We start from the raw sequence: 24,958 nt of genomic DNA, 5'->3' as shown, positions 1-24,958 counted from the left end.
ATAGTCTGAATTTCCTTGAATCTCACTGTTGCCCTGCGAAGAATGTAATGATATTTCCATTGTACTGATGAGAAAGTGGTTTCAGGAAGGTTAAACAGTTAAATATCTTGGCCAAGGGAACTAACCTACTGAGGAGCTGGGATTCCAACCACAGGTATTCTGATTTCACTTCTGGCGTTCCTTCCTCTAAGCCTAACTCCCAATCTAGAGTATGGGCTGGAGGAGATACCCTTGCTTTGATAAGATGCCTGGTAACATTTTTTCCTACCTCAGCCCTATCTGAGCTTTTTTCTTTCTTTTTCTTGTGTTTTGTGTGTGTGTGTGTGTGTGTGTGTGTGTGGGCAGGGGGAGTGCAATTGCTCTTGTGGACTCCTCAGGGCGATAGAGGGAGGCGGGTGATAGCTCATTCCATTCCCAGGAGAGAAAGAAAAATTGAGCCTGGATAGGTTTATATCTCAGGAGACCACTGTTCTGGTAAGGGAAAGGAGTGGGGGAAAATTTCGCTGCGCTGGTTGAAAGAACATGTCGATCTGTGCAACAGGTTAACATAGCTATTCATAAGTTAGAGCATAAAAGGAAATTCCTCAGAATTTTTTCAGGTGGGTCTGGGATGATGTCTTCCTTTACTCACTTCCTACAGGCTTCCTATATCTTCTTTGCTTCCATTATACTTTGTTCATAGCACTATTGTAGCACTTACCATATGTATTGAAATATGTATTTGTGGCCGGGCGCGATGGCTCACGCCTGTAACCCCAGCACTTTCGGAGGCTGAGGCGGGCAGATCACAAGGTCAGGAGATCAAGACCATCCTGCTTAACACGGTGAAACCCCATCTCTACTAAAAATACAAAAAAAATTAGCCAGATGTGGTAGTGGGCACCGGTAGTCCCAGCTACTTGGGAGGCTGAGGCAGGAGAAGTGTGAACCCTAGAGGCAGAACTTGCAGTGAGCCGAGATCGCCCCACTGCACTCCAGCGTGAGCGATAGAGCAAAACTCCATCTCAAAAAAAAGTATTTGTTTACGTGGGTATCCTCAATTATATTGCGTTCTTCAAGAGTAGGGATTATGTATTGTTCTTTTTTTACTCCTTACTGTATATGACAAGTAATTAGATTTTTGTTGGTTTATTTGGCCATTCACTTTAAATCCAAAGTAATGGTTTGACCAACCTTGCTTTCTTATGAATGTAGGTACATTGGCCTTGCTTAAATCTAGGTGAATTCACTCCTGGGATTCTTTTTATATTTATTTCCTTTTATGAGACAGGGCCTTACTCTGTTGCCCAGGCTGGAGTGCAGTGGTGTGATCTCGGCTCACTACAACTTCTGCCTCACGGGATTAAGCCATCCTCCCGCCTCAGCCTCCAGAGTATCTGGGACTACAGGCGCACGCCTCTATGCCCAGCTAAGTTTTGTATTTTTTTGTAGAGACAGGGTTTCACCATGTTGCCCAGGCTGGTCTCAATCCCCTGAGCTCAAGCCATCTGCCCTACTCAGCCTCCCAAAGTGCTGGGATAACAGGCGTGAGCCACCGCATCTGGTTTCCTGGGATTCTAACATGTATTCTGCACAGAAGATCAAAGGCTGAATGTCTTTATAACCCATTATGTAGCCATTCAGGAGGGCACTCATCCTAAGAGAAGAAAAAATTAGGTAGTGAAATGATCCAGTAACAAAACTGTAGGCACCAAAGTGTAGGCAGGCTCTTGTCTGGGGGACATGGTGTTTGCTATGAGGCCTTGTCCTCTGTTCTAGTCCTATGGACTCTGTCTGAATCCAAAGAACAATTCATTAAGTAGGCGCTTTTGGCTGCAAGCAGTAAAGATTCATTCAGGTGAGCTCCAGTAATATGGATTTTTATAAGCTATATCAATAATTCTCAAGGCTTAAGATACCCCACACTAGGGAGATCAGGATCACCAGGGGACTTGTTAGAAATGTAAGGCCCCCGACCTATTGAATAGAAACCTCTGAAGGTGTTCATGACTGTGTGTTCTAACAAGCCATTCAGGTGATTCTGATGCACACTCATGTTTGACAACTACTGGGATATAAGAGAGGATGATTTTCTAGGACTTCAGCAATGAGCCACATTTCACAGAGATTAAACATCACTTGGGTGCTGAAACTTTATTCAGGACCCATATTGGGTTTTTTTTTTAGCAGTAGGAGTTAATTGCCATTCACCTGAATGCTCCACTGTAAGTGAGATTCAGACTCTTGTTAGAAATTGAAGAAGGCCTTTGATGGTTTTAGGTGATATAGCGCCAAGAGTTCCAGTAATTCCCAAATCTAGCTCTGCCAGTTATTGCTGTTACCTGAGAAGAACAGCAGCAAAGGGGTGTAATGTGGGTATTACTCTTTTAAATGTGACAGCAGCACCCAACAGCTCTCGCTGCAGAGCCCTGGCATCAGTTGGGTTGAAGCAAGCAGTAGGCCTAGGTAGAATCCATACACCCAACTTGCCATTCTTTCCAGGGTAGTTACTACCAATTGCCTATGCATATTCTCCCCATTGTCAACGGAACTTCGGTGTTTATTAGGCATGTCAGTATTCCCAATTTAAAAGAACTACAAATCTCATCCTTCTTTCAGATAGGAATGTCCAAATGACACAAGAAAAAGTAATTGGATGGAATTTCTTAGAAAGCCCTTGTTGCATTTCCCTTTTTCTGTGCCTGAACTCGAATGTTATTGTTGGACTCTAACCATGAGGCAAAAGCCAAGAGAATCTCAAAGGCTTCACTCTGAAATCCTTGACGGCTGAAACCACACCAGCAACTACTCTTTTCCAGCCTTCTCATTATGTGATAGTGGGAAACTCTTATGTCCTTAAGCCACAATGCTTGGAACATTATTATCAGAAGCTGAATGCAATTACTAACTTATCCAATATTAAACCTATTAGACCTTGGGACCAGAATGCGCAAGAGTGGAGAGAGGTAGAGAAGAAGTGGGAGGGAGAGAGGGAGAGAAGAAGTGGGGGGGGGGGGGCGGGGGGGAGAGAGAGAGAGAGAGAGAAAGTGACCTTTAGCAACTCATTTCTCTTAGTTTCTGTTTCCTCATTTATACATGGTCATTAAAAATACCTGCCCTATCTTAAAGGATTGTTGTGATCAATGAAATAGTACAGATTAAAGTACTCTGGGGCTGGGTGTGGTGGCTCATGCCTTTAATTTCAGCACTTTGGGAGGTCAAGGTGTGTGGATCACCTGAGGTCAGGAGTTCAAGACTGGCCAACATGGTGAAATACCATTGCTACTAAAAATACAAAGATTAGCCGGGCGTGGTGGTGCATGCCTGTAATCCCAGCTACTCCGGAGGCTGAGGTGGAAGAATTGGTTGAAACCAGGAGGAGGAGGTTACTGTGAGCCGAGATCACACCATTGCACCTGGGCGACAGAGCAAGACTCTGTCTCAAAAAAAAAAAAAAAAAAAAAAAAAAAATTTAAAAGGTACTCTGAAAACTGCAAAGTGTCACACAAATGCAAAGTTTTTTTTGTTTGTTTTTTGTTTGTTTGTTTGTTTTGAGATAGTCTCACTCTGTCACCCAGGCTGGAGTGCAGTGGCGTGATCTCAGCTCACTGCAATCTCTGTCTCCCAAGTTCAAGCGATTCTCCTGCCTCAGCCTCCTGAGTAGCTGAGATTACAGGCACCTGCCACCACGCCTGGCTAATTTTTGTATCTTTAGTAGAGACAAGGTTTCACCATGTTGGCCAGGTTGGTCTCGAACTCCTGACCTCAGGTGATCCACCCACTTCGGCCTCCCAAAGTGCTGGGATTATAGGCATGAGCCACCGTGCATGGCCAAATGTAAAGTTTTATGTGAATACTAGGTGATGTGTTATTCCTAAAATTCTCTCTGTACTCATACTTGTATGTGCATGTGTTCTTGTCTGTGGTGGTGAAGAGGAAGGAGTAGAAGACAGTGTAAAGCTGCTAAATAATAGACATTTCACAAGACAAGGAAATGCTGTAATGTCCTGTGTACATTGTTTCTGCTCTTACCTTCCTCTGAACATTTCTGGGCAGATAAATTACTCCTCCTCCAACCAACTCCTTTTTGCCCTTTGCAGGTGGCATGTGATGTTAAGGTCTTTTATATAGGACGAAAGAAGGAAAGCAACTTGGCTGCAACAAAAACAGAGGTAAAAATTAATGTTTGTAGGCTATGAAGACTGTGAGACATCATTTTGATAGGTAGGGGGTGTAGATGCCATTCGCTTGTGAATGTGTGTGTGTGTGTGCGCGCACGCGCGCACATATGTGAGAGAAACAGAGAGAGAGGGGGAGAGGGAGAGAGAGAGAGAGAGAGAGTCTTGTAGTAATGGTTTTTCTCCATTGGCCTGTGGAATCAGTTCAGTGTGGGATGTGTTGACTGTTTACTGTGGCTATTCCTAAGGGTTGAGGAACTGGAGGAGTAGTTCTTAACAGAATTTAAGCTAATGATACTGCTTGTTGGATATTATTTCATTTTCAGAAAAGACTGGCTGAGGAGGGGTTGGGAAACTGACATTGGATGTCAGGTACTTATGTCAGCTTAGGCTCAAAGTAACATCATGAAGTACTCATGATCATCCCTGATTTCCAGATAAGGCAACTGAGCTTCAGAAAATTGAAATGATTGTCCAAGTTCTGCAGAAAGTAAGTAGAGGACCTCATATTTAAGCCCAGGCTAGTTTGATTTGAAAGTCCATGTTCTTCCTTTTTTTTTTTTTTTTTTATTAGAGACAGGGTCTTGCTGTGCTGCCCAGGATGAAGTGCAGTGGTGCTGTCATAGCTCTCTGCAGCCTCAATCTCCTGGGCTCAAGTGATCCTCTTGCTGCTGTATGGGGGCTGAGAATCCCTAAGGAGCATTCTCCAAATTTTCCAAAATTCCCCAATTTTTATGGAAAATTCCCCAAATTTTCAGATTAAATCATCTAAAAATTTAACATGAAAATACTCTCCAAGAAATAATTCATCTTGAATGAAATACTATGTTTGACAATTTCATACTAAAAGGATACTTTTAGGGATGCCTAATCCACCCACCGTTAATTACCAGTAAAATCCACACAGATAAAATTATTATTTTCTACAAGGATTTTATTCCAGGAAGGGAGAATACAAAGTCATGTTCCATGTAGGAGGAGGAAGAATGCACACGGGGCCTCATCTGTCCCGTCTGGGCTTAGCATTCAGAATGGGCTCTTCATGTGGGTCTGGCTTTGACAGAGAGTTTGAGGAAGCTCTGTGGGCAGGGACTTAAGGAGTGGCTAGCACTCCTCCGAGCACTTTGGGGAATGCACACCTATAAAACAGAGCAATATATTCTTGAATGCACTATTAAACTGGCATTGTAGTAAATAAAGAGTTTAGTAATCACAGGGCTGGCCAAACAAGAGCAGGGAAAAACTTCTCAATCCTATCTCCCCCAGGATTCAAAGGCTGAGGTTTGTAAAGGGTACTTTGGTGGGCATGGGGCTGGAGAACTTGTGTAATTGATTGGCGGGGAATGAAATCACGGGAGCACCTGAAACTGTCTTTGTGCAGCTGAGTCAGTTCCCGGGAGGGGTGTGTGTGTTGGGGGGGCCTCAAGACTAGGTGGTGTCTCTTGGTCTACTGAAACGCTAACAAATATCTAAAAGACCAGTTATTTAGGTTTCACAATAGCGATTGATATGGTTAGGCTTTGTGTCCGAACCCAGATCTCATCTTGAATTGTAATCCCCATAATCCCCAGGTGTCCAGGGAGGGACCAGGTGGGAGGTGATTGGATCATGGGGGTGGTTTCCCCCGTGTTGTTCTCTTGATAGTGAGTTCTCGCGAGATCTGATGGTTTTATAAAGCAGTTTTCCCTGCTCTTGCTCACTCTCTCTCTGGCATGCTGCCATGTTAAGATGTGCCTGATTCTCCTTCCACCATGATTGTTTCCTGAGGCCTCCCCGGCCTTGCGGAACTGTGAGTCAACTAAACCTCTTTTCTTTATAAATTACCCAGTCTCAAGTATGTCTTTATAGCAGTGTGAAAACAGACCAATACAGTGATGTTATCTTTGGTAGTTGGGGAAGTTATACATTTTGTGACATTGGTTATGTGACTGGGGCAGTAAGCAACTTACAGAAAACAAACTAAGCCATGGCGGGACATTGTTTATGCCTATTCTTTAGCAAAGTCCAAGCCCCTACCATAATTCCAACCTTGCCTTATGAATGTGGCTTTAAGCTCCAGGCAAGGAGGGGGATCATTTTCCCTTGACTCCAAGTTTAACTATAAACTAAATCCCTCTCATAGTTATGTTGGCCTTTGTAGTAGAATAAGCAAAAAGCCAACCAAAAAAAAAAAAAAAAAAAATCCCCCAGAAAACATAATTTAGCCTGGGAGGTTAGAAGCAAGATGGAGTCAGTCATGTTAGATTTCTCTTATTTATAATTCTGCAAAGGCAGTTCAAGAGTCACCAGACTATTAAAGGATTTCCATACTGCAAACAAGCTTAAGGACACCTCAAAGAAGAAAGAAGAAAACAATTTTTAAAACATTTTTAAAACAACTTCCTTCCATCGCAATCATCAGATTGTGCTACTAAATGTCAATGAGTTCCTGAGAGGTTCGGAGTCACTGTAAGATACCAGGGCTCTTTTGGAATACTGAGGTCATTTATTTTTTGCTCTTTATCATCTACAAATTGTGTCTGTGTTCTCTTAGCAGACACACGGAGTGTCCTTACCACTGATTCAGTGCCTGGAGGGGATGGAGTGGGTCATGGGAGCTGACATTTCCTTCCAAAAGTCGTAGGGATGTCCTTCTTAGAGCAAGACCATGATTACTAATTAACTAAAAATTCTGATCCTGGAAATAAAAGCTGGCCATTCATTTGCATTTGAAAGCCATTAACATTTTCTTGATAGGTCAGTAAATAGTTACCAGATCTTTGGTTGCTTTGGTGGACTGTGCTCCTCTGCTTTTATTGCTAAGCCATCCTTCAGACAGAGAGGGAGCGGCTGCAGGAGGTAATGAGGTATGTTTGTGAACCTTGGGTTCTTTTGTGGTTACAGATGTGTGTCTACAAGTGTGTGTGAATGTGAGTTGGTCTCTTTTAGTCAAAATGCCCTTGTCAATTTGTTAAACACAGACAAAGATAAACAACACCAATAATAAATCAAAAATTATGCACATGCATACACATGGAACAAAATTCTCATTCATCTTTTTTTCTTAGTGTGTGTATATTTTTCTGAACTAAGGCCAGATCTATAAGCCTGATTGTAGTGAAACCTGTGTGTTTATGTGTGTGTTTCTGTGTGAGGTGTGATGAATTACTTAATACTTAGGTTGAGGCAGCAGGCAGAAATTCTTTCAGATTCTGGATATGAGGTGAGAGAAATGAATAAAAGGAGTTAGAATTTGGGAGTGAGAAATGTCTGTTCATATCCTTTGCCCACTTTTTGATGGGGTTGTTTGTTTTTTTCTTGTAAATTTGTTTGAGTTCTTTGTAGGTTCTGGATATTAGCCGTTTGTCAGATGAGTAGATTGCAAAAATTTTCTCCCATTCTGTAGGTTGCCTGTTCACTCTGATGGTAGTTTCTTTTGCTGTGCAGAAGCTCTTTAGTTTAATGAGATCCCATTTGTCAATTTTGGCTTTTGCTGCCGTTGCTTTTGGTGTTTTAGACATGAAGTCTTTGCCCATGCCTATGTCCTGAATGGTACTACCTAGGTTTTCCTCTAGGATTTTTATGGTATTAGGTCTAACATTTAAGTCTCTAATCCATCTTGAATTAATTTTCGTATAAGGAGTAAGGAAAGGATCCAGTTTCAGCTTTCTACTCATGGCTAGCCAATTTTCCCAGCACCATTTATTAAATAGGGAATCCTTTCCCCATTTCTTGTTTCTCTCAGGTTTGTCAAAGATCAGATGGCTGTAGATGTGTGGTATTATTTCTGAGGACTCTGTTCTGTTCCATTGGTCTATATCTCTGTTTTGGTACCAGTACCATGCTGTTTTGGTTACTGTAGCCTTGTAGTATAGTTTGAAGTCAGGTAGACATTCATACAGCCAACAGACACATGAAAAAATGCTCATCATCACCGGCCATCAGAGAAATGCAAATCAAAACCACAATGAGATACCATCTCACACCAGTCAGAATGGCGATCATTAAAATGTCAGGAAACAACAGGTGCTGGAGAGGATGTGGAGAAATAGGAACACTTTTACACTGTTGGTGGGATTGTAAACTAGTTCAACCATTATGGAAAACAGTATGGCGATTCCTCAAGGATCTAGAACTGGATGTACCATATGACCCAGCCATCCCATTACTGGGTATATACCCAAAGGATTATAAATTATGCTGCTATAAAGACACATGCACACGTATGTTTATTGCGGCACTATTCGCAATAGCAAAGACTTGGAATCAACCCAAATGTCCATCAGTGACAGATTGGATTAAGAAAATGTGGCACATATACACCATGGAATACTATGCAGCCATCAAAAAGGATGAGTTTGTGTCCTTTGTAGGGACATGGATGCAGCTGGAAACCATCATTCTTAGCAAACTATCACAAGAACAGAAAACCAAACACCGCATGTTCTCACTCATAGGTGGGAACTGAACAATGAGATCACTTGGACTCAGGAAGGGGAACATCACACACAGGGGCCTATCATGGGGAGGGGGGAGGGGGAAGGGATTGCATTGGGAGTTATACCTGATGTAAATGACGAGTTGATGGGTGCAGCACAGCAACATGGCACAAGTATACATATGTAACAAACCTGCACGTTATGCACATGTACCCTACAACTTAAAGTATAATAATAATAAATAAATTAAAAAAAAAAAAAGAATTTGGGAGTGAGATTAGAGCATTTCTCTCTGAAAGGATGTGGAGTTGTGATTGAGAAAATGTAATTGGAGAACCAATTATAGTCAGAAAATTGAGAAATCTATCACAATGCTTATGGGTTTGGTATCTCTGTTGATCAAATACAGAATAATTTTAGGGAATAGACTGAGGGTGTGTGTAACAAACTGGGATGCATTTATGAGTTGGTATGCACTGGGGGTTAGGAGTGGTTTCCTGTGGAATCTGGAAGGAGGTCATAAAGAGAAAAGTAGGGTATCTGTCCTGGCAGTCATGTGTGGAGTAGAATGGGAGTGCCCGTGGGAAGATGAGAAGGTGATAAATTGTTTTTGGCCCTCCCTGGTAAAACTTAAAATAAAAAAAAAATTGGATCCTTACTAGTTGCCAGAGTCTAGCTAGACACATGCAGGCATTTCTTTTCTGACTGGTTACAGAGGTGGGAAGGGAGAGTTACTCTTGGGGGAGAGAAAGAAATTGAGACTAATCCCCATGGGTCTCCCTGAAACAGGATATCAGTAGGTTTTTGTTGCAGAATCTAATCAGCGGCTTTGCTGGGCAAGGAGGACCTCCCAGTGTCCAAACTGTCTACAGTCTGTGTCCTGGTGTGGGACAATAAGTGTATGTCTGCAGGTGTGCCAAGAGGGGGTGAGATGGAGGGGGTCTTTAGTTTGTTGTGCTGGTAGGACCCTGTGCTACCAGGGATCAAATGAAGTGCTACGCTAAATTTAAGACAGCTCATTGCTATTTCACTCACACTTTGAGAAGATGCCAATGATCATTTTTTATTATCAGGAATTCCCTCACCAATAAATTTTAATGAGCTAATAAAATTACTATAAAAATTGTTCTGTAAGCAGGGAATGGAACTAGAATAAGAAATTTTCCATTTAAAATTGGTTCAGGTGGCAGCTGTGGAATGTGATGAGAAATATAAGCCTTCGCACACTCTGTTGCTGGGCTCGAGGAGGAGTTAGCTGTCTCCTAGAGATGATCCCTTTGCAGTTCAGATGGGGAAACTGAGACCCAGAGGGGTTAAGTTGTTTTTCCAAGGTCACACAGCAGTCTAGGGTAAGAGCTGACTCTTAGATCTCTCACTTTGGATGTGACCAGACTTGCAAGAAAAAAGCCATTCATTAGCTACCTTATCCCTTCCACTCACCAAGCAGCTGGGAAAGGATGACCCAACCTACTAATATTGCCCAGCATTTTTGATGAATAGCTATGGCTTGCTGGGGTCCTCTTTGCAAGTTTTTCTTGGTCTATCTACAATGAATCCTCTTTTCTACTAGATCTCATGCCTTGTGTTAGCAAAGGATTTTAAAAGAATGGCTTAGACCTCCATGTACACATCAAACACTGGCCATAATGCCGAAAAGAGGACAAATATCTAGTTTTTCCAAATTAATTTAGATAGCCATTTTAGTAATTTGGGCCCCCATGTGATTTGTCTACTTTGCCTAAAGCACTATGACAGTACCAGGACAATGAGCTTTGACAATTATTCATATACTAAATAATTCAAGAAGAAAAAAATTCTATTGCTTTTGCATAATGTATATATATATAAATAATTCTTTTTTAAAATTTTACTTTAAATTCTGGGATACATGTGCAGAACGTGCAGGTCTGTTACATGGGTATACATGTACCATGGTGGTTTGCTGCACCTATCAACCCATCATCTAGGTCTTAAGCCCCACATGCATTGCGTATTTGTCATAATTCTCTCCATCGCCTAGTCCCCCATCCCCTGACAGGCCCCGGTGTGTGATGTTCCCCTCCCCATATCCATGTGTTCTCATTGTTCAACTCCCACTTATGAGTGAGAACATGTAGTATTTGGTTTTCTGTTCCTGTGTTAGTTTGCTGAGAATGATGGCTTCCAGTTTCATCTATGTCCCTGCAAAGGACATGAACCCATTCTTTTATATGACTGCATAGTATTCCATGGTGTATATGTGCCACATTTTCTTTATTCAGTTTATTATTGATGGGCATTTGGGTTGGTTCCCAGTCTTTGCTATTGTAAATAGTGCTGCAGTAAACATACATGTGCATGTGTCTTCATAATAGAATGATTTATAATCTTTTGAGTATATACCCAGTAATGGGATTGCTGGGTCAGATGGTATTTCTAGTTGTAGATCCTCAAGGAATTGCCACACCGTCTTCCACAATGGTTGAACTAATTTACACGCCAAACAGTGTAAAAGCGTTCCTATATATATATATAGTAATAATTCTTACATTTCAGTACGATGTTTTTTCTGACCAACCTAATTAAAATTGCAACCCTTACCCCAACATTCCTCATTTATCTCCCACTTTTTCTCCATATACTTATACAGTATAACCTATTGTATATTTATTTATTTTGTTTATTGTCTCTTTTTTCTACTTGTGGGAATGTAAGAATCACGAGGGCAGGGATTTTTATCTGTTTTGTTCATTGTTGTATAGCCAGTGTTTGAAAGAATGCTTGGCACATTGTAGGGACTTAATAAATAATTCATGAATGAATAAATAAACTGCAAGCAGATTTCTTTCTTCCAGAGATATAGCTTAGATAATGATGAATGAACGTGGCACATAAGGCACATCAGTAGCTTCTTCTAGGTCTCCCAGGTAATTTAAAACAGTGCTATGGGCCATAAACTTAATGTGGTTTTATTTGATTAAACTACAATCTCACAGAAAGCCCAAGCTGGTGTACACCGTGGAGCATTATAGCATAGACTATAGAGTAACGGTTGAAAGCCATGGCTGTGGAGTCCAAAGGGCAGGTGTTCAAATTGGGGCTTTGCTCCTTATCAGCTGTATGACATCAGGCAGGTTATTTGATGTTTCTGAAGCTTAATTTTTTCATCTGCAAGTGAGGATAGTAGCCATAATCAACTTGCAGTTGTTATAAAAATTGCATGTGACAAATTATGGAAGCCTCTTAGGATATCTGCTCAATCACTGTTAACCATTATTATCATTAGCATTAAAATTGCATAATTATATATTTGTCCTATAAAAATAATAGTCAGAGATTAAGGACAGATTGCCAAGTAGCGGTTTTTAAAAAAAACATTTTTAAAAGCACTTAACCCTATTTAAATTATTTCCTTTTTTATTTGCCTCTTGCCATTTTTCTTGATCTTAGTTTTTCTTCAATTGCATTTCTAATTGAGATAGGAAGCTTCACCATCAAGGGTTCTATAATGCAGGAAGTAAGGTCAATCAGATAATGCTGGAGTTTTTTTTAAGGTTTAAGGAAACCTTTCTCTTGTATAGCTAGAAAATAGATATTATTGTTCCGTAGCGCAAGTAACCATATTTGAATATATGGCGCAAAAGGACTATTGATAAACAGCAAGTTTTAAAAAAAATGTTAATGATATTTTATTAAAAAGTCATATTTACCTATGCATATTAGTTATCTATTGCAGGGTAACAAATTACCTTACAATTTTGTAGTTTAAAACAACAAACATTTATTATCTCCCAATTTATGCAGGACAGAAATATGGGAGTGGGTTAGCTGAGTGGTGCTGATTCAGGGTCTCTCATGAGTCTGGCCGAGATGTCAGCCAGGACTGCAGTCATGTGAAGGCTTGAATGGGGATAGAGGCCTGCTTTCAAGGGAGCTCACTCAGATGGCTCTTAGCAAAAGACCTCAGTTGTTTGCTAGAAATTTCCATAGTCCTGCTTGAATTTATGATGGCATGGCAACTGTTTTCTTCAGGAAATGATCCAAGAGAAAGAGCAAGGAAGAAGCTGTAAAGCCTAGTCTTGAAAGTTAGATGCTATCCCTTCTCCATATCCCATCTGTTGAGAGTGAGTCACTAAGTCCAGCTCATCCTCAAAGCGGGGGGTGGTGGGGACTTGGCCTACCTCTTCAAGAGAGGAGTATCAAATAATTTGTGAAATTAAAAACACCTGCCATGTCATGATTTTAAGTAACATTGAATTATATTTTACTTCACATATTTACTGAGTACTGTCTCTATGGATATTTACACTGTCCTCAATCTTTTGCTATTACATGTAATACTGTGATGGAAAACCTTTATTTGTATATACATTGATTCCCAAATGTGTAAGTGTATTTATGGTATGAATTTCTATAAATGCAATTGCTGGGTAATGGGCATGAGTAATTTTAATAGTTTTTGCTGAGTCTTCATTGAGCATAGGGTATTTATAGTTTGACCAGCAATGGGTGGGTGTTTCTTCATAGTGTCTAACATAGTGTGTTAATAAACATTTGAAAAAAAATTAAATATTGTTATAAAAAGCAATCTCACATCTTACAACTATTAGCATCTACCAAACAGGAGACATGGTCACTTGGATAGACATTCTAACTCCTCTTCTTATTAGTGAACATAAGATCACTCTTTGCTTTATTAGTTCATTTAATTATACCAGGCATGAGAGGTTATTAATCTTTATGGAATTTAACAAGCAAGTTTAATTTTATAGGATTTCTTATGAAGCTCTTTGGAATGTGAGATAGTGGAGACAGTCATGGTAAGAAAGACTAGAATTGGAGTAATTTATTCTAGAAAACACAAGGCAATCCTTGTTGTAGAGAAAGGTTGCTTTCACAGCTCCATTTCCTTTTGCATAGTAAGAGGGCATTATGTTGACTAATAGCAGTTTCTTATCAATGTATAAGAAGTAAGTCCTCTTATTCAACCAGTCCTTGGATAAATGACTAAGGAAGACTGCTTCCTACTGAAGAGAATATGGGAGGAAACGTTGATTGGGTGGAGAATGAGATTGCAAGGGAATATCAAACAATTCCTGATTTAGGGAGTCATGAACTAAGACCTCACAGGAGAAGAAAGGGGATGTTCTTTTTGAGTAAAGAGAGTATGATTTACAAGGCAGCCTGGGAAAGCAAGTGTTGGTGGGTTGGTGGGGAAAGTAGGTCTTGTATAGGCAAGACTGTAGCTATGGCTCCTCTTCCTGGCTTTCTACACTTATGTCCCAGGCAATGCATGAGTCATTCAACACATGGGGCCATAAAGCACTTAATGGGGGTCATACCAGAGCAAGTGAACCAGGACAGCAGTCAGCATTGTTCATCAGCTGCTCTACCAGAACACCAAGTCGGGTGTGGTGCCATACTCAGGGAAAGTAGGACTGACATATTTTGTAGAAACATTCTGTTTCTTACCCAGGACCCACTACCTGTCTTCTCTTTGGTAAATAATAATATAATGAGACCTATGCTTTATGACTTAGAATATTTTTATTTGATTTCCACAATAAGAAGCTGGCAATAGATAATAATAACAGAAGAAATTGTAGTTTCATTTTACAGATAGGAAAATTGAGACTCAAGAGTATTACATAAATTGTTATAGCTACCACAGCAAAAAATGGTAGGGTTGGAAATCGAGCTCAGGGATTCTCGTGCTCTATTTAGCACTGCCCTCTCTTCCGAGAAGAACTTGGGATAGAATAAAAAAAAATAAGACACTAATGAAATGTTTAGCACATGTGTCTTTTGTGAAAGGAAGAAATAGAATAGTGTGAGATTTCTGTGACTCACTTGAAAATGACTTTTAAAAACTAATATTGAAGCCAACATCACCCTGATAACGAAGCCAGACAAAGACACAACAAAAGAATAAAACTACAGACCAATATCCCTTATTAACATAGATTCAAACATTCTTGACAAAATACTAACATACTGAATCCAACAGCACGTGGAAAAGATAATACACCACGATCAGTGAGTTTTATTACAGATATGCAAGGATAGTTCAACATGCACAATTCTATAAATGTGATTCATCACACAAACAGAATTAAAAACAAAACCCATATGATCATATTAATAGATGTAGAAAAAGTATTTGATAAAATCCAGCATTCCTTCATATAAAAACCCCTAACAACCTTGGGGTAGAAGGACCATACCTCAAAATAGTGAAAGCCATATATGAAAAACCCATAGCCAAAATCATACTGAGCAAGGAAAAGTTCAGTATGATTGAAAGCATTCCCCCTAAATGGAGACAAGACAAGGACACCCATTGTCACCACTCATATTCAACTTAGTACTGGAAGTCCTAGCTACAGCAATCAGGCAATAGAAGAAAATAACACGCATCCAAACTGGAAAAGAGGAAGTCAAATTACCTCTGTTTACTGATGATATAATCTTATACCTAGAAAACTCTAAACCCTCCAAAAGACTCCTAGATTTAATAAATGACTTCAGTAAAGTTTCAGGACACAAAATTAATGTACAAAAATTAGTAGCATTTCCATACACCAATAACAATCAAGCTGAGAACCAAATCAAGAACTCAATCCCATTTACAATAAAATAAAATAAAATAAAATAAAATAAAATAAAATACCTAGTAATACATTTGACTAAGGAGGTTCAAGGATGTCTACAGACAACTATAAAACACTGATGAAAGAAATTGTAGAAGACACAAATTGGAAAACATCCCATGCTCAAGGATTGGAGGAATCGGTATCATCAAAATGACCATACTGCCCAAAGCAATCTACAGATTCAGTGCAATTGTTATCAAATTACCAACATTATTCTTCACAGGTTTAGAAAAAACAATCCTAAAATTCATATGGAACCCTGAAAGAGTGTAAGTAGCCCAAGTAATCCTAAGCAAAAAGAATAAAGCTGGAGGTATCACATTACCTGACTTCAAATTACTCTAAAAGACTATAGTAACCGAAACAGCACAGTACTGGTATAGAAATAAACATATAAATCAGTAAAAAAGAACAGAGAACTCAGAAATATAGCTACATACCTACAATCAACTGATTCTTGACAAAAATATGCACTGGCGAAAGGACTCCCTATTCAATAAATGGTACTGGGAACACTGGAATGTCATCTGCAGAAGAATGAAATCTCTCACCATGTACAAAAATTAACTCAAGATGGATTAAAGACTTAAATGTAAGACCTGAAACTATAAAATTCCTGGAAGAAAAACCTAGGAAAATCTCTCTGAACATTGGCCTAGGCAGAGAATTTATGACCAAGTCCTCAAAAGAAACCACAACAGAAACAAAATTAGACAATAGGATACTTAATTAAACTAAAAAGCTTCTGCACAGTAAAAAAAATAAAATAGAGTAAACAGACAACCTACAGAGTGGGATAAAATATTTGCAAACAATGTATCTGACAAAGGGCTAATATCCAGAATCTATAAGTAACTCAAACAACTCAACAGGAAAAAAACAAACAAACAAACACATAACCCCATTAAAAAGTGGGCAAAGGACATGAACAGATATTTTTCCCAAAAAAGGCATACAAGTGGCCAAAAAACATGGAAAAATGCTAAACATATGTTAGGTGTGATAATATTTTGCCTTTTGCAAGATTTCTTATCTTTTAAAGAAACATGCTGAGTATTTTTAGATTAAAAGACATGAGACCTGAGATTTGCTTCAGAGTAATTCGGGGTAGGGAGAAAAGTGGACCAGAATAAAGACAGAATGAATTGGCCATGAGTTGATAATTTTTTAATTTAGATAATGGGGGCTTGGGAGGCTTGTTATAGTATCCATTGCATACATTTGAGCTTTTCCATTAAAAATCTTACTAGTTATATAGTAAATCAAATTCACATCTAAAATTGTTTTCTTTTACTTTTTAGAGATGGCAAGAAAGAAGCTGCAAAAATTTACTACTTTGGAGATTGTGCTCAGTGTTCTTCTGCTCGTGTTGTTTATCATCAGTATTGTTCTAATTGTGCTTTTAGCCAAGGAGTCATTGAAATCAACAGGTAAGAAGTAACTCTGGGGCTCTCTCCATGTGTTGTTTTTATTAGAGCAAATCTTCATCAATGGCAGGAAAGTAATGCTTTCATGCTCGTGTGTGTGTGTTTGTTGCGGGGGCTGTTATATGTGTGTGTTCTACATGTTTTGGGCAGCTCAGTAGATATTCATTGTAGGTTTAAGTTGTGATACTTTGATTTAGCAATTAATGCATTGCAGGATTCCATGATTGACATTTTAAATACATTTGCCAAATTTCCTTAAATAGCTCTAATTCTGCTAAGAATGGTAATTAACAATACCCTTATGTGAAAGGCAAGCAAATGAGTATATAAGAGACTTCAAAAAGTTTGTGGAAAAATAGAAATATAGAAATAGAAAGACAGAAAGATAAAAATAAAAACAATAAACTTTATTTCTCAATGTAAACTCCATCAAGTTCAGGACACTTTTGTAAAAGATGATACCAGCCATTTAGTCCATCCATAAGAACTAAGGGTCCTAGGAATTTAACCTTTTTAATGCAGTCTTTTTTACATTATTAACTGAAAAAAATGAGTGCCCTTTATAGATTTTTTTAAGATTAGGAAACTAAAAGAAGTCAAAAGGAGCCAAATAAGAACCATAAGGTGGATTTCCCATCAAAACTCTTGCAAAATTGCCTTTGTTTGATGACGAAATGAGCAGGAGCTTTGTGGTGGTGGAGAAGGACTCTGTGAAGCTTTCCTGGGCGCTTTTTCTGCTAAAGCTTTGGCTAACTTTCTCAAAGCACTCTCATAATAAGTAGATGTTACTGCTCTTTGGCCTTCCAGAAAGTCAACAAGGAAAATGCCTTGAGCATCTCAAAAAACTGTTGCATGACCTTTGCTCTTGGCTGGTCCGCTTTTGCTGTGACTGGGCCACTTTCCCCTCTTGGGAGCCATTGCCTTGTGCTTTGTCTTTTTTTTTTTTTTTTTTTTTTTTTGAGACAGAGTCTGGCTCTGCCGCCCAGGCTGGAGTGCAGTGGCCGGATCTCAGCTCACTGCAAGCTCCGCCTCCCGGGTTCACGCCATTCTCCTGCCTCAGCCTCCCGAGTAGTTAGGACTACAGGCGCCCGCCACCGCGCCCGGCTAGTTTTTTGTATTTTTTAGCAGAGACGGGGTTTCACCGTGTTAGCCAGGATGGTCTCGATCTCCTGACCTCGTGATCCGCCCGTCTCGGCCTCCCAAAGTGCTGGGATTACAGGCTTGAGCCACCGCGCCCGGCCATGCTTTGTCTTAAGGCTCGCACTGGTAAAGCCATGTTCCATCTCCTGTTACAACTCTTGAAAGAAATACTTCAGAATCTTGATCCCCACTTGTTTAAAATTTCCATTTAAGGTTCTCCTCTCGTTTGCAGCTGATATGGGTGCAACAACTTTGGTGTCCGTAGAGTAGAAAGTGTGCTCAACTTTCATTTTTTCAGTCAGAACTCTGTAAGCTGAACCGCTTGAGACATCCATGGTTTTGACTATTGTTTCTGCTGTTGTTTGTCAGTCCTCTTCATTAGGGCATGACAAAATTAATTTTTATCTTCACAAATGGATGTGGATGGTCTGCTGCTGTGGGCTTCATCTTCAATATTGTATTGGCCCTTCTTAAAATGAGTTATTCCTTTATAAACTGTTGATTTCTTTGGGGGCATTGTCCCCATAAACTTTTTGTAAGTATCAGTGATTTCACCATTTTTCCACCCAAGCTTCATCATGAGTTTGATGTTTGTTCTTGCTTCAATTTTAGCAGAATTTGTGTTGCTCTGATAGGCACTCTTTTCAAACTGATGCCTTATCTTTCCTGTTTCCTCAAGCTAAGTCCTGTTCAGACACATTGTAACAATCTACTGTGAGTTTATTTTAGTACCAAAAATATTTGAAATTTCTACATCATTTTTTCATAATACATATTTTTCATGGACTTTCTGAAGACCCTCATCTAATCAAAGTTTTTTTGTTTATTGAATTTTTATATCCCCAAAAGGAGCTGGATTATGCAGAGTTATCCATGGTTTCTTATCTGATTCATCTAGGAGCAACTTCCTAGGAGAACCAGGCAATCAAAGGTTAACCTGTGGCTTCTCTGCCCCTCCTACCCCATCCCTTGTTACAACAATTTCTACTTTTTATAGAAAAAAGTCTCAAAGGTTGCTCAACTCTTAAAATTATGTGATTCTAAAGATGTAACTAAAACCGTTGTGCAGACATTGGCACAATTTGAATCTGAAACCCCGAATGAAAGGAAAACCAATCAAAAGACTAACTGTTTTGTCTTAATGTCATTATTAATTTATTGTAGAACACCTTCAAGAAAGCTCACCTCCTTATTTTAGGATACAATAAAAACACCTTTTCTAATTTACTGATTTTTAAATCTGAAATCAAAGTTCTCCAGCCCTTAGGTAAGTCCTAGCTGTCAGTTTTTAGACTGGTGGGCTCCCTTTACATCTTTTGTCATATAGGACTTTGTATTTACAGAAGAATGATGTTGCTCAGAAGCATTCTTTGTCCTGGGGATGGGCTGTTGACTGAGCAAGCAAAGTTAAGGTTACTGTGACTAGGATGGCACTTGTACTGCACATGTTCTGTGTGCCCTTGCTGCTGGGGTTGGAAGTAAAGAATCAGATCAGAGGTCTGCAGACTTTACTGTAAAGGACCAGATAGTAAATGTTTTAGATTTTGTGAGCCATACAGACTCTGCCATATGACTTAAGTTTGCCCTTGTAGCACAAAGCAGCTAAAAATAAATGAGTATGTAATGTGTATAACATGTAATGTGCATGTGTGTAATTTTCCAGTAATACTTTGTTTGTAAAACAGGCTTTGACTTAATTTGGCCTGAAGGCCATAGTTACTGACCCCCAGACTAAAGGAAGGGTGGTCCCCAACTTCATGAGCTTCTAGTCTAAAGGTGGAGTGCTTATTCTTACACATACCATCTTGTAGGGGATGGAGTTGGGAGTAGAAGGAGATGATGTAGAGACACACAGAGGTAAATACAGTCAGCAGGAACAAAGTGACATTTTATAAAGTGAATGCATAAATTTTGAGGTCATCAGAGTGAAGCCCACTCAGTAGTGGAGTTAATTGGAGGTGCTGAGAACTATTGAATGTCTGTGAAATTAAATTTGTTTAATGGTCATTTTATGTTTGCTTTTGATATAGCCCCAGATCCCGGGACAACTGGTACCCCAGATCCTGGAACAACCACTTCCACGCAGTCTAGGACAACTGGTCCCCCAGATCCTGGAACAACTGGTTCCACGCATCCTAGGACAATGGGTCCCCTAGATCCTGGAACAACTGGTACCACTCCTGTTTCTGCTGAATGTCCCGTGGTAAATGAATTGGAACGAATTAATTGCATCCCTGACCAGCCACCAACAAAGGTTTGAGTTATGAATTTTGTTTCCATTTCAGAATTTATGCAACTTGATAGTTTTTTTGTTTGTTTTCATTTTGTTTTGGTTTTCTTCATTAGTGACTCTCAAGAGAGGTGTTTACGTTGCAGCCATTAGCCGCTCAGGCAAATTAACCTTTGTCCATGCTTGTATGACAGTGCAGCTTTGGGAAAGGAAGACCTGGAATATTCCCTTGGGTTGCCAGATTCAGCAAATAAAAGTGTGATTGCCCAGCCAAATTCAAATTTCAGAAAAACAATGAATCAGGTTTTAGTATAAGTGTGTCCCATGAAAGATTTTGGGCTTACTTACTAAAAATGTATTTGTCTTTTATATGGCAACACTACATGATTACTAGTTCTTTCTGCCTCTGTTCTTGCCCTGTATGTCTCTCCTTCTCCTTTCAGAATTTCCAAAGCTCATCTGGGATCTACAGTAAAAATTCGTACGTGTGCACAAAGCATTATTTAAAATAAGGGCAAAGTTTCAAGGGCTATGTTTTGGAATTACCTTATGCTATAAGGTAATTAATGCCAGATTAAAGATAGTGCAGACATCTGGGTATTTACTTTAGCCCAGTGTTTCTAGATTATCGGCTGAAGTCCAGCTAATTATGATGATTATAAAGTACTTTGCCCACACCCTATGTTTGTTGTGCGAAACTTACAGAAAGCTGATGCACACGCATTTACTTTCCCTGTCATATTTTGCAAGTTACTCAATAGCTCAATTGGGCTGTACTCAATAGCTCACTAATTACTTGGAAGCTCACCTAGATTATCACATTCTCCGTATGTCACGCTACTGCAACACTCCATCTTGTTATTGGGTATTGGTGAACTTCAGAAACAGCCATAGTAATGGTTCTTTGGTGCTTTATTTTAAGATCTTTTGATAAGTACTATGGTATCAAGATTGAAGTTCAATAAATGATCTTTGGCTTTTCTACATGTCATACCCAACTGAATTACTCCATGACCTTGGCGTGTATTAATTGGCATGCTCCTTTTTTGCTCAGCCAGAGAGAAATACTGGCACTTTCAATGATTCATTTTCTTATAGAAGGTACATCTTAGGCCTTTTGTTGTATGTTTCACGAATCCTGAGAGCTGTATGCTGATCCAGATTGTTGTTAAGAGCTGAGGCTATGGATAGTGATGTGTTTGTATGACGTTCACATTAAAGGGAATATAGCTGAAAGAGGATGGTGGGAAGAAGTTATGAACACAACAGATAGGGTAGGCAGAATGTTCTGGTGTTGAAGCCATTCCCATATAATTTTTTCATTCTTATCATCTGTCCTCCAAGATTATATGTAAAAGAACTAAAAGAATAACTTTCTCTGCAGATGGTTCTTGTTGTAAATACCATTGTTTCATTCTACCAATTATGGGAGGGAATCCTTTTCCAGTACAGAAGGAAGTAATGTATCAAGCCACCCTGACACCCTGAGTACTCTTGGGAGACTCTTCTTTGTCGAGAGAATGGACTCTAGGAGTCCCCTTCATGGATCTTAGAAAAAAAGATCACTCAATTATCTAACTGTAGTTCATATCTTTAGTTCTCGGCTTGAAACTGGTTAGAGAGCATCTTCATTGAATCCCTTCCTGTCACATCAGCTGAACTCATTACCTCCTCACCAAATCTGCTTTTCCTTCTCAGCTACCAGATTTCTGTTAGTAATTCTATTAAGCTTCTAGTTCTTGAGGCAGAAACAGCAGAACTTCTGCTTGGCTCATCCCTTCTATCCCTTTGGCCAGTATTTCATGTATTTTAAAATATTTTCCTTAACAATATTTTCCGGAAGAGGCATTTCATTTCCATTCTCTCTGCCATCCCTAGATCATCATTTCCTCATGCTTGGGTTGCTCCAGGTGCCCCCTGGCATCCCTTCTGAATTCCATTTCTCCCATCCATTCCGTTACATGAGAGATTAGAATTGCTCTTTTTTACATCCAACTTTTGTTGTTATTTCTACCCAACTCCAGTACATATAGTGGTTTATTACTGTATGTTGAGTCAAGTTCAAACACTGTCTTCTGTCATCTAAGACCCTACCTCTGTGCCTCTATGGGTTCACTTAGGCTATACTTCTATGCAGATTTTTTGTTTTGTTTTTGTTTTTGTTTTTTTTTTATTTTTTAATTATTTTTTATTATTATTATACTTTAAGTTCTAGGGTACATGTGCATAACGTGCAGGTTTGTTACATATGTGTACTTGTGCCATGTTGCTGTGCTGCACCCATCAACTCGTCAGCACCCATCAACTCGTCATTTACATCAGGTATAACTCCCAATGCAATCCCTCCCCCCTCCCCCCTCCCCATGATAGGCCCCGGTGTGTGATGTTCCCCTTCCCGAGTCCAAGTGATCTCATTGTTCAGTTCCCACCTATGAGTGAGAACATGCGGTGTTTGGTTTTCTGTTCTTGCGATAGTTTGCTGAGAATGATGGTTTCCAGCTGCATCCATGTCCCTACAAAGGATACAAACTCATCCTTTTTTATGGCTACATAGTATTCCATGGTGTATATGTGCCACATTTTCTTAATCCAGTCTGTCACTGATGGACATTTGGGTTGATTCCAAGTCTTTGCTATTGTGAATAGTGCCGCAATAAACATACGTGTGCATGTGTCTTTATAGCAGCATGATTTATAATCCTTTGGGTATATACCCAGTAATGGGATGGCTGGGTCATATGGTACATCCAGTTCTAGATCCTTGAGGAATCGCCATACTGTTTTCCATAATGGTTGAACTAGTTTACAATCCCACCAACAGTGTAAAAGTGTTCCTATTTCTCCACATCCTCTCCAGCACCTGTTGTTTCCTGACTTTTTAATGATCGCCATTCTGACTGGTGTGAGATGGTATCTCATTGTGGTTTTGATTTGCATTTCTCTGATGGCCAGTGATGATGAGCATTTTTTCATGTGTCTGTTGGCTGTATGAATGTCTTCTTTTGAGAAATGTCTGTTCATATCCTTTGCCCACTTTTTGATGGGGCTGTTTGTTTTTTTCTTGTAAATTTGTTTGAGTTCTTTGTAGGTTCTGGATATTAGCCCTTTGTCAGATGAGTAGATTGCAAAAATTTTCTCCCATTCTGTAGCTTCAAAGAGAATAAAATACCTAGGAATCCAACTTACAAGGGATGTAAAAGACCTCTTCAAGAAGAACTACAAACCACTGCTCAGTGAAATAAAAGAGGACACAAACAAATGGAAGAACATACCATGCTCATGGATAGGAAGAATCAATATCGTGAAAATGGCCATACTGCCCAAGGTTATTTATAGATTCAATGCCATCCCCATCAAGCTACCAATGAGTTTCTTCACAGAATTCTATGCAGATTTTAAAGACAACTCTCTACACTTATTCTGAACCTTTGAATTCTAAAATCCTTTCCACTTCCTTGATGAAGTCTTTTATCCCCAATTCCAGAACTCAAGAGTTGAAAGATCCCATTGATGGCAGGGAGCAGGAATAGAACATTCTTTCTAAGGTCTCATTTTGTGCTTTCTCTTCATTCTGTTTATGTGCTAGTCCCCACCCCCACTCCTTCATAAACTTGTCTTTTTTCTTAACTATTTGGATCGAGGATTTCCACACTCCCCCCAACTCCGACAATTTTGCTTCAGTACTGTTTTGGTAGTTACACATTCTATGTTATTTTGCCAGTTTCCCTTAAATATTTAATTCTCATATCCAACTTAAAGGGGCATTTTTTGTCCTGGGCCTAATTTCTTTGTGTGCCCTAATTCTATGCATGCCATCATTTTCCATAGTTTCTTTCTAAAATCTATTTTCCTAGGTTTTATATACTTTGTTTTCTCTTATTATGTGGGTCTTGCTCCATGTCTCTTCCCACTTCTTGCAATGACTCAGCTCTACTGTGGAAGCTGGCGTTTTTGACTTGGCCAACAAAGACTGTTTGCATTCCTTGCTCTTTTGGCCACTCTGATCTTTGTCCTTTCCAGTTTAATGGGAAAATTATTAAACTCCAGGCTGTATACAAAAACTGTTATGCTTAACACCCTCCCTTTCAACACTTTTTTCTTTTTATGCTGAGGTTTCATCTGAGTGGGTTTTACAAGAACAAAGACAAAACTGTGGATTGAGGTTGAGTTCACAGTGGAACCTGATCTTACAGCAGTATAAACCACGTATGGACATCATTGTTTATCCCTCATATTGGCTATTAGTGTAAAAAATAGCATTTGATTAAATTTCATTGTTCGTATAACTAAGCAAAACATTTTTTCTTACCATTTGCAAGGCTGTATTCTCCTGAAAGTGTGCTTAGAGATACTCAACCCAGAGTATAGAAAAAAAAGAAATGGATAGTAAGAGAACTAAGTTATGTTCTTGCCTTTTCAATAGCTGAGTAACCTTTGGCAGGTCACTGTACCTTGGAGAAGCTTTACCACTCTGGGCCGAAGGTAATTCATCTGTAAAATGATCTGGCAGGAGGTATTAGTTATCTATTGCTGTGTAATAAACTATACCAAAATTTAATGGCCTAATATGACAAATATTTACTCACAGCTTCTGTAGTCAGACATCTGACCGTGGCTTAGCTAGGTGCCTCTGGCTCAGTGTCTCTTGGAAGGCTGTAGTCAAGGTGTCTTCCAGGACTATGGGATGATTGTTTTCAAGCTCACTCATGCAGTTGTTGGCAGGATTCAGCTCTTCAGGTGTTGTTGGACTGAGAACCTCAGTTCCTTGTGGGCTGCTAGCTGGAGACCTCCCTCAGTTCCTTGCCATGTGAGCCCCTCCACAGTATGACAACTTGCCTCTTCCAGAACGAGGACTCCAACAGTGAAAGTGAAAGAGAGCAAGCAAGACAGAAGCTTCAGTCTTTCTGTGATCTAATCTTGAAAGCAACATCGTGTTATTTTCTCTGGTTTCTAT

At 39.5% G+C, this 24,958-nt stretch overlaps 1 protein-coding gene across 5 annotated transcripts in view; it reads left to right on the top strand.

Annotated features, from left to right (window-relative positions):
• The first annotated feature begins 4,039 nt into the window (after positions 1-4,039).
• The window catches only part of LOC105471255 (maltase-glucoamylase), a 157,696-nt gene continuing 136,777 nt past the window's right edge, over positions 4,040-24,958 (top strand). The window contains exons 1-4 of one of the 5 annotated variants that reach the window (XM_071094349.1): positions 4,042-4,151; positions 4,595-4,647; positions 16,509-16,637; positions 19,805-20,028. In XM_071094349.1, the coding sequence (XP_070950450.1) occupies positions 16,511-16,637; positions 19,805-20,028 (351 nt within the window). In that variant the 5' untranslated portion in view covers positions 4,042-4,151; positions 4,595-4,647; positions 16,509-16,510. Of the gene's footprint in view, positions 4,152-4,594; positions 4,648-6,919; positions 7,004-16,508; positions 16,638-19,804; positions 20,029-24,958 lie in introns of those variants that run through there. The other 4 variants (XM_071094351.1, XM_071094350.1, XM_071094348.1 and 1 more) reach the window with 4 other exon arrangements.

This window comes from Macaca nemestrina, chromosome 4 (genome assembly GCF_043159975.1).
Source record: "Macaca nemestrina isolate mMacNem1 chromosome 4, mMacNem.hap1, whole genome shotgun sequence".
Lineage (NCBI taxonomy): Eukaryota > Metazoa > Chordata > Mammalia > Primates > Cercopithecidae > Macaca > Macaca nemestrina.
This window is presented reverse-complemented; position numbering and strand designations above follow the sequence as displayed.